We start from the raw sequence: 16,310 nt of genomic DNA, 5'->3' as shown, positions 1-16,310 counted from the left end.
CCCTCCGCAGCGTTGATAGTATTTTCGAGTAGTAGTCATTCATCGCCGTTGGCACGGGTGTATACACAAAACGATGCCGTATCGTCGCGTGTCTATTATATATCACGCAGCAGCATAAATATACGCGACGTGTGTCGCGCGTTTAACTGCGCGCCAAGCCGCATAATGTATAAAATCGAATCGGAGCCACTCTCGGTTTCAATTGCAAACAGATGTGAGCAGCTTAGATATATGTACTCACGCTTCCTATGTGTGTGTATGTGTGTGCCTGCGTATACATGTTTACACGTGACACGTTTTATACATGGAGTAATAATAGTTTCTCCAGCGATTGCTGCAGGTTGTTGTCGTGCTGCTACTGCACTTCCCCGCTCGAGCGATTAGTTCGATTTTTCGTCCGTCGATCAAATGGTGTCTTTTAATAATCACGTTTATGCGAAGAATCTGCGAGAGATATGCGATTTTTCATTGTCGTCTGGAAAGCTCTCGTGTTTTACACGGTTTCTCGTGATTATAAGGAAAAAAAAATAATTAAATTGTATCTCTACACGTGAGCGAGTTGGAGGTCTATCAATCAAGAAAACCATTGAGAAACGTCGACATTCCAGCGATACGCATTAGATTGAGTGAATAGATTTCGCTATTTTCCGATTATCGTTGATATGAGTCGAATCATCGGCAATGATAATCTATACAAAACAAAGATTGCGTCATTTTCGTCGATCAGTATGCAAGTATATAAAGTCACACATAAAATTAATTCAGTCCATTTGTTCATTTTATGCTTTTCTACCAATGAACAATGATTTTTAACGCATTGATATTCGTCGCGAGTATTGTTTGTTGTTCTTGCGAGTTTCTTCCGTCCTTTGAGGAATATGTGAAAACCATCAAATCCGATCCACTGTTCGTTAATAATGTCTTGCCCCCGGGACTCAATTGGACAGAAACATTTGCTAATAGGCCACTTCGCAGCTACGAGAAGGTGACGGTAGTAAGTGCAAATCATTTGTTTAATATTTTCAACAAAAAATTACACGAAAATTAATTTTTGTTTCATCTCTAAAAATATTTTCGATTCAACAATCTCTGTAACTTTTATTTAGCCTAAATTAATCGAGTACCACGGATACAAAGCTGAAATTCATCATGTCACGACCAAGGATGGCTATATTCTCGAAATCCACAGAATATGTGGCAATCGTAAATTCAATTCGAGTCGAAACCAGAAGCCAGTAGTCTTCCTTCAGCATGGCATATTAACCTCGTCGATAGATTGGGTCTTAGCGGGACCAAGGAAAGCCCTTGGTAAACCTTGTATAGTTTAAAACTCTCGATGGGTATTCACTGCTATTCTGTGTAATTTTCAGGATTTCTCCTTGCCGATGCCGGCTACGACGTCTGGATGGGAAACAGTCGAGGCAATGTTTACTCTCGAAAGCACGTAAAGCTGTCAACGGATGATCATGATTTTTGGACATTTGAGTGAGACATTATATCGAAGCTTTGGAGTAATTAATTCAATAAGCAATACTTAAATGACTTTGATTGACTATTTATTTAGTTGGCACGAAATGGGAATGTACGACTTACCGGCGTCGATCGATTTCGTTTTAAAGCAAACAAGAAGAAAAAAGCTTATGTACGTCGGTTTCAGCCAAGGCACCACTTCGTACTTCGTGATGACCAGTAGTCGGCCAAAGTACAACGACAAAATCGAGGCGATGTTTGCCCTCGCGCCGGTTGCTTATTGCGAGAACATGCCCAGCCCAATATTGCAGTTCCTCGCTATATTCAGATATATTGTAAAAGTAATCATTGCTATTTTTATTCAATTTTTTGTACAAATCTAAACTTCATGATTATGTGAATGTTTTCAATTTTATTTCTTGTTCGCAGTTTGAACTTTACTTATTGATGGGCTTTACTGGAGAATTCAAACCAACCAATAGATTTTTCGAGAAATTTAGTTCACTACTCTGTAGCGATGAATCGATATTACATCCCGTATGCGTAAATGCTCTTTTCCTCATTGTAGGTATCGATTGGAATGGATTCGATAGGGTACAGTAAAGATTTTTCTTTGAAAACTTTGAAATATTGCTCGATACCGAATATTTACTCTTATGATCATATTCGAAATTAGGATCTGCTACCACAAATCTTGCACCATGTTCCAGCAGGGGCGAGCATTCGGCAATTTATGCATTATGCGCGTCTGATAAGGAAAGGTAAATCTTCTTAGTTGTGTGAAAAAAATTGTTGTTAACAATTAACGGGAGAAATTTTCCGCAGGTGGTTTTCAATCCCCCGACCGTATTGAGTACAATTTATATAAAATCAGAAGCAAGGTATTTTTGTACCACAGTAAAAACGATTGGATTTCCAGTGTATCGGTACGTGTAAAAACGTGCAAGAAAAATATTTTTTATAGATTGTGAATTACTAATTATTTTATGTATACATTGCAGGACGTTAAAGAATTATCCGATAATCTACCAAACCTACAAAAAAGGTTCCTCTTGCCTAACAAATTTTTCAATCATATTGACTTCTTGTGGTCAAAAAACGTGAAAAGAGAATTGTACGACCAAGTTATGAATGATATGTCACGATTTGTAAGTGCTTAGCAAAAAAAAGATTGTATATTAGTAAATTGAAATAACTTGACTACTTGTCATTATACTCTCTTTCATAGGAATAATCAACATTAATAAGGGCGTAATGATATGACATTTTTAAAAATAAATTACCATGAATTGGCTTTTTTGGCAATTTTTATAATATGTTTATGTTAAAAATATCGAGCATTAATAGTACTTAACTTAATACTACAAGTTCCATAAAACTAATTAATTAGTTGGTGTTGAACAAAAAGAGATTTAGACTTCAATTTCTTTGGGAGCCGAAGTTGCCACACGTGAGACTTTTCCCGTGAGTAAACAATAGAATCTGCATCAAAAGATGCAAGCCTGTCCAGCCCTTCTCTCACCTGCTCGATTGTCGCACTGTCTTCACGCTGCTAACGTCTGCAGGTGTTCTGTGGGAGGTCTAACCAACGTCGGGAGCGACGTTTCTCGCTTTGTGGAGTTGAATGCGCCACATATTTATTTTTCTTTGATTAATTTTATGATCTATTCAAGATATACAGAGTGAACGTAAAAGTTGCACTTTATAAATCTTGAATAGTAAAGAAAGTATGATGAGGATTGTAATTGTATAAACGAAGAAAATGTTTTTCTCTAGCGCGAATGAAGTCGTTTTAGAAAAGAGCCACGTAGCGGTGATTGTTATGAATCAGCTTTAAATGTTCCCTCGGATATTTGATTTATAAACACGATCATCTGGTTTGTTTACAAACGACTTTCATAATTCCCGGTACAAAATCAAACTCATAATTCTGAACTGAGACTAGTTCGGACAGATGAATAAGAAAATAATTCTTCGTCTTTTGTCAGAAAAAAACTTTTTTTTATCAATGTAATAATTATAAACTTCGATACATAGTGAATTGTGACTCGATTGCTACTCTGTTTTCTTCTCGTGTTTAGGGATACATTCGGCGTAACTGCATGTAAAATATAGATAAGGGGCCAAAACGAAAGTGTCATTATATTTTTTCGAGGGAGCTGCACTATCCATCTAGTAGTGGAGGCTTACATGATATATTGTAATTTTTAATGGATTTGAAGACTAGTCTAAATTTTTTCGGAGAAAATAAAATTTCATTTTTATTTGAAAGGCACTGCGATTAGTAATTAGCAATGTGCGCAATTTCTTTTGGTTCAAAAATGAAGTACGGCCATGACGGTGAACAAAGTTTTTATGAATGTCGATATCATCACAAGGTTCAGGTAAAACAAAATCACATTTTCAACATTTTTATTCAAATTCTAAAAAAACTTATGCCTGAAAATACAAGTTTCAAAAAAATCAACGCTTTCTATTATATCGCTGATAAGATATTATACCCTGAAGCAAAAAAGCATCACAATAAACAAGTCTAAAATTTTCTATGTTGCTCTATCTTATAACTATAACTATAAGACTATACCATTCTGTAAGGAACTTTTCGATATGACTTAAACATTCGTATGATCCATCCATTATTTATAAAATTATAATAGTTTAACTATCTTACATGAGATTTACTTTTGATGACAGAGCAAAATCGATTTTGATACAAATTTTCTTTCGCACTTGTCGCATGGGTAACCAAATAGCTTTAATCTCTAAATTTCTTCTTGCACTTGTCGCATTCGTAATCTTTTCGAGCTTCATGTACAGTCTTGTGGTGAATGCGCAAATAAGATTTTGATCCATATTTTCTTTCGCACTTGTCGCATGCGAAATATTTCCGGCCCTCGTGGACTGTCTTTTGGTGTACAAACAAACTCGATTTTAGTCCAAATTTTTCCCCGCACTTATCGCATACATGATCTTTATGACCCTCATGGACTGTTTTTACGTGCATGAGCAAAAAAGATTTTTTTCCAAATTTTCTCTCGCACTTGACGCACACCAAATCGTTCCGATCTTTGTGAACTAATTTTTGGTGCGTAAGCAAACTCGATTTTTTCACAAATTTTTTCTCACACTGGTCACATCCAAAATCTTAGTGGGCTTTGTGTACTGATATTTGGTGTCTACTCAAATGACTTTCAAACTCGAATTTTTTTTTTGCACTTGTCGCAGGTATAATTTTTTTGTTAATTGTGAATTGCGTCTCGGGTTTAAACTCTATTCCAGGGCAAATATCTCTGGACAAATATCGTAAACGTATATTTTGTCGTCCAAAACAACGATGTTATGTTCACTTCAATTATCTGTAAAGACAGCTTTCTCGGATTTTTTCTAATTTTTATCCACATTGGTATGTGAATTAAACATATGGTTCAATCTATTTAGTAAAACTGAAGTTAAATTGCTTGTATCATCAGAAAATACAGCATACAAATTAATTTATTTTTACTGTAAACATAATCATTGATATGTCAATTTATGATCATTTTGTTTACAACTAAATTACCGATTTTAACTTTGAACCAGTTTAAAATTCTTCTAATTTAAAAAATATCAACATATAACTGAAGCAGAAGGGGACGCTGTTTGCTAATTAGTTTCAACTTAAAGCACAAAAATGGGGGTTGAGCTTTCTTGTTTCCTAATTATTAGAATGTGCACAATGAATAAGGATATGTTACAGCTTAAAATAGTAATATTAATGAAAATATGATTGCACTGAGAATTCTCGTTTTTTTATGAGCTGGTACTCGTTGAATTAATGAAAATAAAACTATTTTTACAAATTGATTTTTCGATTCTTCGGTTCGGTGTTTTGCCAATGGTAGAGAAAATTTTTCAGTAAAGTTTTTGGTGTATTTTCAAGTCGTATTCTCTGAGGGCGTATCGTCTTCCTAAAAAGTGATAAAGTAATCGTAACGATTACTTCTTTTATTTTGCGGACCACTTTTCCAAATCTCATTCTAGCGTATCATATGTACAACTATATAACGCTGTCTAAAAACATCGTTCGAAGATGCTGTTTTGACGAAAATTTCCAAAAAATCTCATTGCCATTTGGCCACTAAACGTTAGTCAGTTGGAGGTCTGTCGAGAATACCTTTGCGAAACGACGACATTCCAGCGATAGGTAGATTAAAATAATAGATTCCAGCTATTGCCCGATTAACATTAATAAGCGATCGAATCATCGGAGATAAGAATGTATACAAAACAAAGAGTGTATCATTTAAATCGATTGATATCCAAGTATATAAGGTCAAACACAATTTATTCGATCGATTTATTCAGTCTCTGATTTTCTACCGGCAAACAATGATTTTCAGTGCTTTAATATTCGTCGCCGGTATTGCCTTTTGTTCGTGCGAGTTGTTTCCTCCGTCTTTCGAGGAATACGTGAAACCCATCCGATCGGATCCGCTGTTCGTTAATAATGTCGTGCCTCCGGGACTGAATTTGACCGATAGCTCAACTAATTATGGGCCATTTCGCAGCTACTTGAAATTGACAGTGGTAAGTACAGATCGATTTTATTATTTTTGCGAAAAAATTACTTCCAGTGGTACGATCGAATGAATAGATCTAATCTGACAAAATAACAATCGAATTCTTATCTCCGCATCTCTGTAAATATTTTTTAATTCATCGATGCGCACAACTTTTAGCCCAAATTAATCGAGTACCACGGATACAAAGCTGAAATTCATCATGTCACGACCAAGGATGGCTACATTCTGGAAATCCACAGAATATGTGGCAATCAGAAATTTAATTCTAGTCAAAAGAACAAGCCGGTGGTCTACCTTCAACACGGCATATTGACCTCGTCGATGGAGTGGGTCTTATCTGGACCTGGAAAAGGACTTGGTAAGCCGAAAGTTCGTGGTTTTGACGCGCGATGCATATTTAATACTTTTCGATGTGGTTTTCAGGATTTCTCCTTGCCGACGCAGGCTATGACGTCTGGATGGGGAATAGTCGAGGAAATACTTACTCCCGGAATCACAAGAGTTTGTCCCCGAATTATAGCGATTTTTGGAAATTCGAGTGAGTCGTAATCAAAGCTCTGTTATAATTGTCTCAACTCAGCAATGATTCATTTTTTCAATCCGATGTTTTTACTTAGTTGGCACGAAATGGGAATGTACGACTTACCGGCGTCGATCGATTACATTTTGAGCCAAACTAAACGAAAAAAGCTCATTTACGTAGGTTTCAGTCAAGGCACCACTTCGTACTTCGTGATGACCAGTAGCCGGCCAGAGTATAACGACAAAATCGAGGCGATGTTTGCCCTCGCGCCGGTCGCTTACTGCTCACACATGTATAGCCCGATTCTGAAGTATCTCGCCGATTATGAATTTTTCTTGAAAGTAAAAATTGTTTTACACATAAAAAATTGTTTAACATAGACTTCGAGATAAAGTTCATGTTTTTAATTTTATTTCTTCTTGACAGCCACTAATTTACCTGTTTCTGGGTTTCAAAGGTGAATTCCAACCGAGTAATGACTTTTTCCGGTTATTTGGTTCGCTGCTCTGCCACGGCGCATCAATCTTTCAACCTGTGTGTCTAAATACGTTCTTCCTCATTGTCGGCTACGATTGGACTGAATTCGATGCGGTAAATTGGGGATTTACGATGAGAAAACATTTAAAATACTCAATATTTGATATTCATTTTTGTGACTTTATTTAAAATTAGACACTGATGCCGCACATCTTGAATCACATCCCGGCAGGGGCGAGCATTCATCAGTTGACTCACTTCGCGCAGCTGATAAGTAAAGGTAAATCTTTTGCATTATTTTAAATATATTTCGTCGATCGATAACGGGAAAAAATTGCTTGCAGGAGACTTTCGGCAAATAGATAGTGGTCCAAAGTACGATTTGCAAAAAATCAGCAGCAAGATATTTTTGTACCACAGCAAAAACGATTGGATATCTAGCGTATCGGTACGTATAAAGATACACGATCGAATGCATGAAATATAAATTATTTTTTCATTTTCAGGACGTGGAGAAATTATCCGCTAATCTACCGAATCTTCAGCAAAGATTCCTCGTGTCTTACGATCATTTCAATCACATTGACTTTCTGTGGTCGAAACACGTGAAGGAACTACTTTACGACAAAGTCATGAAAGATATGTCACAGTTTGTAAGCGGATAGTACAAAAAAAAAAAATTGTAAATAATCTTTATACATTTGGTGTGCGTGATTTATATACGGATCTTAACCCTTCGCGTGTGTGTATATGTTGTACGTGTGTATGAGCAACGTCGAGCAACACTTTTCTAATTCAATAATTACTGCCATATTTCACTCTATACTATATGCGCTCTCGCATGTGCTCGCTTGTGTATATACGATGCACTGCACTTGAGCGATATAGTCGGCTACTCGAAATGAAAAAAAAAAAAAAAATAAATATATAACAGCCCATCCATCAAATCGTCTCAGATTTCAAAAAGGAAAACAATAGCCTCTATATCTTTCTCTCTCTATATATACGTATACCCTTGGCGCAGCGAAACCACTGACAGTTTGTCGGCCACAAGAGCAGCAGGTCCATCTCATTGTAAAAGCAAGTCCCCGGGCCTATATATAACACACACACACACGCGCAGTACGGTGCATGGCACGCGCTGCTCTCTCGCCCTGCCCGCCCGCGTTCAATGGACTCTCTCGATTTCGCTCTCTCTCTCTCTCCATTATCCACCTTATAGACTCGGGAGCTCTTCACAATGCACAAGCCGTGTACATTATAGCTCCGCTTCATCGCGGGCCAACGAGCCGTGAAGTGAGTGTGTGTGTATGTGTGTGGATGGATCGTCATATGCGCGCGTCCAAGTGCGGTATTATTGTCGCGCGCGCGCGGCAGATGACTTGGACTATTACTGGCGTTAGCCTTTCACCGCGTGCCGTCGAGCGGGGGCTGCGCTGCGAAATTCGGCAGCGATAAAAAAAGTTTATTTTAAAAAAGTACCGCATTGTTTATGAGTGTACATATTTATTATAGGCTGATTTTCATTTACCGTAGTCAGACTTAATGACCATCGTTTGAATATAAATTATTGGATTTTAATGAATCCGTGCCTTGACTTATACAATTATTTTGACTTTGCCACTTGCAGATTCGCAGATAAAGGTACTCGCCATCTAGTGGCAAAATCTCAAAGCGATCTTATTGCATTCAAAGTGTTTGAAATCTAGTCTGAATCTTTTTCAAACAATTGAATTAAAAATTTTCAGGTCTTTAAAATGCTTTTACTATTGTAACAGAAACCTGGCTAAAAATGGTACTTTAATTTAAAACATTTTACGTGGTCATATTTCGGTCATTAGGCCATTATTAATATAGAGCGTTTCTACCAGGGTCATTGTGTCTTTTCAAGAAAGAAAAAAGCGAATAAACGTACGAATATTCCTCGTTTACAAAAGAAAGTCGCTATCTATTATTTCAAGTATTTCTCATATATTTTTCAATGAAATAGTTGAATCACGCTGGGTTTTATTAAAATTATGTAAATATATTTTTCTCACTTTTGAAGATGCGTCGCTGTGTCAAATCATCAATCGACGATGATGCTGTGATTCATAACGTTTTTGAAAGCAGCAGCAGCAGCGATTAATCAATCAAAAACAACATTTTGACCGCCCTTGTGTACATATATTTGCTTTCTTCCGCGATGCTCGTTATATATTGCATGCGGTACATTGTACGACCTACATATTAAAAAGAAGAAGAGAAAAAACCGCCGCATCCGTCGTGTTATGCGCGCCGCGAGAAATAATTTTCCAATCGCGTTTTCATTGAGTGCGCGCAAGCCGACGATCGTATCATTGTACTAGTGAAAATCCGCGATATCCGCCGACCTTGTTTTATTTCGATCTTCGTGAATCGCTCGCTGCGAATTTCCGTACTGGTAAAAATCACGAGCGGGTTATCGCGTTCGAGTGCCTGTCTAATTTCATCGTACTTGTTTTTTTATTTTTGTTGCGTGAGCTTTTTTTTAAATCCGTCGATCGATGCAAATAGCGCGCGTCATGTGCGAAGCTGCTATTATTGTATAATAAGTGCGTCACACTCCGATTTATTTCAATGCTCGCGCAAAAAGAGAGCGAGCGAGAGAGTCGAGGCTAAAAAGAAAAAAACAGCGTCGAAGCGAGCGAGAGAGAGAGATAAAGCTTGCAAGCGTATTAACTCTCAGCAACAGCAGCGGCCGCAGCTTATTTTACAAAGTACGCTCGATGAGAACCGAACGCGAGAGAGAGAGATTGATACGCGGCGCGCGGGGAGAGAAATGGAGTGACGAGTGATATTATATACGCGCGCGAGTCATTATCAGTCCATTTTGGGATTTCTGGTCTAGCTGATCGCTGCTACTCGCGTTGCTGCTGCTGCTGCTGTGTGACGGATAAATTTTTTTTCTCACGATCCCGTGTGTTTGTGCGTCTGTTGTTGGGCAGATTTTTCGCTCTGTTATCTCCCTCTCGTCTACTTGGTCCCATAACTCTCTGCCGTGCTGCTGGTGCTGTTACTACTGCTGCTGCTGCCGCTGGCTGAAGCTCCGCGCGATATGTATCCTCGGGCTCAGTTTTTACGAAAATCCAACACGTGCTACACGTCCGCGAAACTCGGCGCGGCGCCGACGATGCTCCTCTGATAGTGACCAAAAAAAAAAATAAATAAATAAATAAAGTTACAGTGTATAGTTGTTTCAATTTCAAACGCAAATATTTATTAAGAATTAATAATTTGTTTATACTGTGCGGAGTTATACAAGTTAATATAACACGCTACTATGTTTGGAACGAGATTGATAGTTTATCTTCTGTACACATGTCTGGGTGAGTCTTCCCTCGATTATCTCAATATTCTCTGCAGCGCGTCGACGTTACATCACTCACAATCGCGCGTACACTCCAACGAATTAATAACAAATGAATATAAATAAATAAAAAACACGAATAAATAACCACCGCAGCGACGCTCCTGGTGCATCGCACCACCGTGGCCAATCTGGACCTGCCCGACAACCACCGCAACCAGCACCACCGGCAGCCGGAGCAGAAGACATTGTCATCGTCGTCGTCGTCGTCGTCATGGTGCATCGACACTTTTCCCGCGCATCGAGCCGTCGCCCTCGTCAATCAGACCCAAACGATCCTCTGCAAGATCGCGGCCGAGATCAAGATCTGCCGTTTCGAGCTGCCGGGCAAGTCGGGCTCGCTGTATCTCGAGCCGGGCCAGGCCAAAGCCGAGGACGGCATCGAGTACTGGGGCGAGGGCTTCGAGCGCGGCGAGTGCGGCATCAAGATCGACCGGGTGCGCAAGCAGCACGAGGGCAATTACACGTGCCACTTGGTGCCGGTGGATAGCCGCTCGGAGATATCGGCGACCAAGAGGTTCACCCTCGCGAGTGAGTTTTATTTATTTACTTTTTTTTTCATAATTGTGACAGTTGATACGTAATGAATCCGTTGTAACGATGTTTTCTGATTATTATCTTAGAGCCTCCGCTGAAGCCTTATCTTCAATTCAATTACGGAATGGACACGTACGACAAGACGGTCTACGAGATCGGCGAGTCGATACTCATCAGCTGCACAGTCGAGGAAGCCGTGCCGACCGCCAACGTCTCTCTGTATTTAGGTACACACAATATCATCGTCGTTTTTATTTTTATTTAAATATATATAAAATACATATTTTACTTTTTTTTATCGCGCATCATCCATATATATGTATACATCCGAGTTATGACTTTCTCATTCAAGGCGATCAGCTTCTGCAGAAATTCGTGAACCCTTCGAAAGGTCAGATGATTTTCGAAGAAATCACGGTTATTAATGCCTCTCGCGCGCTGACTTACGACGATAACGAGAAATTCGTGAGCTGCGTCGTGGATCATGTGGCGCTCAACAAGACTTATGAAACCAAGCGACAGATCACCGTTTTGGGTAAGAGATAAACGCGAGCTCTGTCTGTGTATGTGTTTCTACGAAAAAAAAAAGAAGAGACTTGTACACTATCTACCTCTGTGCGCGAATCAATTGATTGAATTACGCGATTGATATCATTTTCGTGAAAATAGCGCTTGCACCCGTTGTTGCAGAGCCCCAGATGCCGAAGATGAACGTCGAGCTCGAGCTCGGCGAGTCCGTGAGCGTCGACGAGGGCCAGACCCAGACGATACTCTGCAAAATGGACATACCGCTGAGGCTCTGCCGCTTCATGATCCCGGGCGAGGGCAGCCTCGTGCTGGACCCCGACGAGGAGTCCGTGGCCGACGGGCCCGAGTACTTCGGCGCCGGCTTCGACAAGGGCGAGTGCGGCGTCAAGCTGTCGCCCGTCAAGTCTCAGCACGCCGGCGACATAACGTGCTTCCTGCTGCCCAAGATCTCCAAGGCGCGCAAGGAGGAGTCGAGGACCATACACCTGGTCGTGAACAGTTTGAGCAAAGACACGTCGTCGTCGTCGTCCACGTCTCGATGATCGATTACATATTTTTAATTTATATGAATTACAAAATAACACAACGATAAATACAGTGTACATCGTGGGTAGGTTTTAGCTTGTATTATTGCGTATATCGCACGCGTAAATGTTATTGAAAAATATTACACATATTAGTATATAAAATATGCGTGTGTGAGTTGTATGCAGAGATATATATAAAATATGATGTATATGTTAGTGTATACGAGCTCCGACTGTTCTGATAACCTCGTATGACGTACTTAAATTAATGAGATCAGTATATTGTAATGAGTGTCTGAGCAAAAAGAGAATAGTTACTCGTATATAGGCGTATATATATGTAGGAAATGTATAATTTTAAAGCCGTGCATAACATTGACTCTATACCGAGAGCCGAATCGATCGACGTATGTCAACTAATCTTGTTATAAATATTAATATTATAGAAATTACTTACAACCAAAAAAAAAAAACAAACGACAAACAACAACAATTGATGGTAATGAAAAAATCATGTAATTTTCGCGTACTTTATTTTCATTTCTCGTTCTCTCACAAAAATATGCTTACCATCCGCAATTCTCCGTCGACGTGCAGTCTGCCGTCGCGCGTCTACTCTCTGATTCGATTAATTCGCAACTTTCGCGCGGATTTCATACATCTCATCTTGTTTCAATGTGTGTACTCGACACACTCGCGTCACACAGTCCACGCTTATAAAACACACGAGGGATTCTCCGTCTATTATATTTTCTCAAATTGATCTCGCGACGATCGTCTTCCTTCCTGTACAGTGGCAACAGTGGCAGCCTGCAAAGTCGGATATATATACAGATACAGCCGTCGGTGCGGCGCGCATAATTCGACAATTAAAATTCTCGCTCGCAACTGCTCCATAAACAAACAACGACGAGCGAAGCGCAGCGCGGCATTGGCACGGAATAATGAATTCGCGCGCGCGCGCAACTTCTCGTCGCGATGTCCCACGAGGTACTGTCCTATATATGTATGTATGTATCTCTGTGCGCGAGTGTATGCGTCTGCGTCTGTATATTTTGCAATGCACCGCCTCGCTCGATATAATGTAAAAGGAAAGTTTGGAGTCTTTCAGTTTCTCGAGCGCGCGCAATTGTGCGTATGTATGTATATCTTCTGCGTCTGTGCGCGGAGTTAAGAGACTTCTGGGACTTATTTCGCCCGTATTGTCGCTGCCGTTTATAATTGAACGCCAGCCTCGCGCATGTATTATCATTATTATTATTATATACATGGCAAAAGTTGAATTGGCCTACGCGTACGGAGCGCAAAGAAGTCACGTTGACATGCGAAACGAGATAAGAAGTCTTGATGAAAGAGTGTACGAGAACGAGTCGCGATGCTGCTGCACGACTACGACGACGACTACGACGACGTGCTTGTCACTTATGATTATTTAAATCCGTTTTACTACTTCGGGCAAATACCTCGTCGAGAAAGCTCTGCGATTGGTCTGAAATCCAAAATTTTTAATTTCCATATCTCTTCAATTTTGACGATACATTAGTAAAAAAGATCGAACTTTTTGTTTTTTTTTAAAGGTTTTAGTGTTGTCTAGAAATATTTGTACAATGATTGAGAATCAAGAGAAGTTAAGTTTTAAAAAAACAATTTGGAAGAAATTTTTATTTAGAATTCCAAAAAACATACTAGCAAAATTTTCCTAAACATTGATAATGATAGTTCATTTGCACGGAACGAAGCAACGAATATTCGTTAAAAAGGATTTTAGTACCCATAAGAATAATTAGAAATTTTAGAGGTGGAGATTCGTAAGTTTGGATTTGTGTACTTGTACTAGGATACATCCAAAAATTGGAAAGAATAAAATCGAAAAAATAAGTTCATGACTTTATTTAAATTCAATTCTGTCTTGAAAATAAGATATATTGCTTTCTTTTCGGTATTCTTACATTTTTAATTTCAGATACTGGTTATTCCATAAATATTTTCAGTACCGTTAAAAATAACATCTGCATGATTGGAACTATTTTTTTGTACACGCCAAATAATATGGCTGTCAGCTACGTATAAATTTTTTTCATAAATAAAACCCTTTTTGACATCGGATAATATTGATGGTAATGTTACAGTTGATTCTATTGTCAAGTTGTCATCAAATATTGATCCACAGACCCATGTTACATTATTTATTTCAAAATTCAACCAATTAATATTACATGAATTTAGATCGGGAGGATTTGTTTGCAGAAGTGTTATATTGTTACTTTTTTCTATAATGAAATTGTTCTGCAATTTATTAGTCAAAATATTAAATGGTGTTATTTCCCCCATTCTTCCATAACTCAATAAAAGAAGGTTGTTATAAGTTAGTATTACCATTGAGTGTACATAACCGTAGGCATTTGAGAGTTCAACATTAGAAGTAAACTTCAAGTCTTTATCATGTATTGTTAAAAAATTATAATTAGAAAAATATTTCGCTAAAAAGTATAAACGTTTCATTTCAGAATCATAAATGAACGTTGTCAGTTCCCAATTCGGATTCATTCGGAAAATTGATTCTTGTTCAGTAGTTCTTAAATTTAAGATGTAAAAATTTTTAGAATCAGAAAAGAAAATTTCAAAATCTTTTGATCCTTTGCCAAACACTATTTTGTCATGGTATTGTTTAACTTCATAATTAAAATACACTGGTAAAAAAGGAATTAAATCATTGGAAGAGGAGGAAAAATTATCGATGAACTTGCCTCGAAAGGAGTTTTTGTAAAAATAAATAAGATAGTGCACTGTTAGCTTACAAGTTTTCCTATCGTCCTCGAGGTGGTGGAATTGATCACAGGCGCAAGTATACGTATTATTAGCACCCAAAATACAGATGTGATCGCAAACACTTGGTACTTGTTGGCAAGGATTAGCAACTGTAGTAAGTTCTGATTTATTTGGAAAAGCTATAACTTTACTTACGAGTTTTTCAAAAACTAGAGTGATCTTAGAAGGCGTTTGACATAGTTTATTGACTTCGCAATACATGATATGTTGTAATGATTGCTCATCTTGTTGCATCCAAAATAATTTATCATTTTGATATGTCAAACTCGTTACGTGATTGAATGTTTCTAATTTGTAAAAAAAATGTCGAGCTTTTCCCTCGTAATTGGAATATTCGATAATGGTTTTACCAAGCACGTATATCTTTTTTGACTTGTAATCGAGTGCAAAAGAATTGATATCATTTCTTAAGGATAACGTTTTCAATGATTTACCATCCATGTTACATCGTAAGATTTCACCATTAGCTAATATAAAAACTAACCTAGCAAAAGGATCAATTTTTAGATCGGTTGCGTTCTTGAGATCTGAAACTATAACTGATGAATAATGATAATTTTGGTCGAAAATAAGTAAATGTTCTCCTTCTTCATCTAAAGCATACGAGTCTCCCGTGGAAAAATCATCAGCAATTGCCTTAATTTTTAAGTTTGGTGGAAGGGATAATCCGTTATACTCATCTGCCAATGAATGAGTCGTTTTCGATTGGTCTTCAAACCATATTAGTTCACCTTTGAAGTTAAAGTAAAACGCACTAATATAATTACTTACTTCGTGCAAATTATGATGATATTCGGTTTCTAAGTCCAGCAACCATATCGACTTTCCTTCCAGAAATAAGAGTAAATTATAAAAGTCAGTTTTTTGGGGATATCTATCAAATTCAGTCGATGTACTTTGATGCGTTGTAATCGTACTCGTTTCGGTAGTAAAAAATTCAAACTTCAATTCCTTTTTGTCAGGTGCTGTTTCACATTCTGTCTTGTTTCTACAATCTTAAAGATGAGCATATACCAATATTAATTTTCATACAATAATTTTGTAGAATTGGATAAATTTAATTACTGATTGTATATTAATATGTACCTTTATTTATCAAGTCGACTTGATTTGTAGCATCCAAAGAATTTGATTTTGTAGGATTTATTTTCAAGGATACGTTGATAATATCCATAATCACTAACATCACAATTATAAAACCAATGAAGAAATATTTCCTGTTTGTCTTGTACAACATTTTGATTTGCGTGAATTTCGAGTGTAAAAAATTGCGATAAGTTTGGTTTTCATTTTCATTCTGAAATTCTACATCTACTTCAAATTCTGATGCTGTAGAAATAAATTTATCCAGTATAATAAACAGATTTAGTGATTCATTGAAAATAACAAACCGTCTTGATTCTGTGAGAATTGCATGATTTGACTCTGCACTACTTTACAGGAACAATTTCGCATTAAGTATAACTTCA

General features: G+C 37.9%; 4 protein-coding genes across 5 annotated transcripts; 3 read left to right on the top strand and 1 right to left on the bottom strand.

The window, feature by feature from the left end:
• Positions 1–773: 773 nt before the first annotated feature.
• LOC106655807 (lipase 3-like) lies at positions 774–2,664 on the top strand. Its single transcript, XM_023461368.1, has 8 exons — positions 774–994; positions 1,107–1,308; positions 1,371–1,485; positions 1,565–1,811; positions 1,900–2,064; positions 2,147–2,231; positions 2,296–2,396; positions 2,472–2,664. The coding sequence occupies exons 1-8, from the start codon at positions 803–805 to the stop codon at positions 2,628–2,630; spliced, it is 1,266 nt and encodes a 421-aa protein (XP_023317136.1). The 5' UTR covers positions 774–802; the 3' UTR covers positions 2,631–2,664.
• Positions 2,665–3,387: 723 nt separating this feature from the next.
• LOC106655851 (lipase 3-like) lies at positions 3,388–7,964 on the top strand. Its single transcript, XM_014376432.2, has 10 exons — positions 3,388–3,480; positions 3,552–3,854; positions 5,850–6,036; positions 6,189–6,390; positions 6,456–6,570; positions 6,650–6,896; positions 6,982–7,146; positions 7,228–7,312; positions 7,377–7,480; positions 7,539–7,964. Exons 2-10 carry the CDS (start codon positions 3,805–3,807, stop codon positions 7,695–7,697), a joined length of 1,314 nt encoding a protein of 437 aa, XP_014231918.1. The 5' UTR covers positions 3,388–3,480; positions 3,552–3,804; the 3' UTR covers positions 7,698–7,964.
• A 1,792-nt stretch (positions 7,965–9,756) lies between these two features.
• LOC106655823 lies at positions 9,757–14,554 on the top strand. 2 transcript variants are annotated; one of them, XM_014376387.2, is made up of 5 exons: positions 9,757–10,379; positions 10,517–10,951; positions 11,044–11,184; positions 11,310–11,492; positions 11,627–14,554. In XM_014376387.2, the coding sequence occupies exons 1-5, from the start codon at positions 10,334–10,336 to the stop codon at positions 12,025–12,027; spliced, it is 1,206 nt and encodes a 401-aa protein (XP_014231873.1). In that variant the 5' UTR covers positions 9,757–10,333; the 3' UTR covers positions 12,028–14,554. The 2 variants fall into 2 exon arrangements, with proteins under 2 accessions (XP_014231873.1, XP_014231874.1); XM_014376388.2 differs by having other exon boundaries at positions 9,759–10,379; positions 11,648–14,554.
• On the bottom strand, positions 14,429–16,310 carry LOC106655808 (low-density lipoprotein receptor-related protein 1B-like). The gene is made up of 4 exons (XM_023461276.1): positions 16,233–16,310; positions 15,928–16,170; positions 14,534–15,836; positions 14,429–14,447 (listed from the first exon to the last, which is right to left on the bottom strand). The coding sequence occupies exons 1-4, from the start codon at positions 16,294–16,296 to the stop codon at positions 14,429–14,431; spliced, it is 1,629 nt and encodes a 542-aa protein (XP_023317044.1). The 5' UTR covers positions 16,297–16,310.

Source organism: Trichogramma pretiosum, unplaced genomic scaffold (assembly GCF_000599845.2).
Source record: "Trichogramma pretiosum strain Unisexual culture from Peru unplaced genomic scaffold, Tpre_2.0 scaffold49, whole genome shotgun sequence".
NCBI classification, from domain to species: Eukaryota; Metazoa; Arthropoda; class Insecta; order Hymenoptera; family Trichogrammatidae; genus Trichogramma; species Trichogramma pretiosum.
This window is presented reverse-complemented; position numbering and strand designations above follow the sequence as displayed.

Coding starts and splice junctions, on each gene's coding strand:
- LOC106655807 (XM_023461368.1), top strand. CDS start 803: ATGATTTTTAACGCATTGATATTCGTCGCGAGTATTGTTTGTTGTTCT. Junction 1,309..1,370: donor GGGACCAAGGAAAGCCCTTG/GTAAACCTTGTA, acceptor TGTAATTTTCAG/GATTTCTCCTTGCCGATGCC. Junction 1,812..1,899: donor TATTCAGATATATTGTAAAA/GTAATCATTGCT, acceptor TCTTGTTCGCAG/TTTGAACTTTACTTATTGAT.
- LOC106655851 (XM_014376432.2), top strand. CDS start 3,805: ATGACGGTGAACAAAGTTTTTATGAATGTCGATATCATCACAAGGTTC. Junction 6,571..6,649: donor AGCGATTTTTGGAAATTCGA/GTGAGTCGTAAT, acceptor GTTTTTACTTAG/TTGGCACGAAATGGGAATGT. Junction 6,897..6,981: donor ATTATGAATTTTTCTTGAAA/GTAAAAATTGTT, acceptor TCTTCTTGACAG/CCACTAATTTACCTGTTTCT.
- LOC106655823 (XM_014376387.2), top strand. CDS start 10,334: ATGTTTGGAACGAGATTGATAGTTTATCTTCTGTACACATGTCTGG. Junction 10,952..11,043: donor CAAGAGGTTCACCCTCGCGA/GTGAGTTTTATT, acceptor TTATTATCTTAG/AGCCTCCGCTGAAGCCTTAT. Junction 11,493..11,626: donor GCGACAGATCACCGTTTTGG/GTAAGAGATAAA, acceptor TCGTGAAAATAG/CGCTTGCACCCGTTGTTGCA.
- LOC106655808 (XM_023461276.1), bottom strand. CDS start 16,296: ATGCGAAATTGTTCCTGTAAAGTAGTGCAGAGTCAAATCATGCAATTC. Junction 16,171..16,232: donor ATTCTCACAGAATCAAGACG/GTTTGTTATTTT, acceptor TTATTTCTACAG/CATCAGAATTTGAAGTAGAT. Junction 15,837..15,927: donor AGTCGACTTGATAAATAAAG/GTACATATTAAT, acceptor CTCATCTTTAAG/ATTGTAGAAACAAGACAGAA.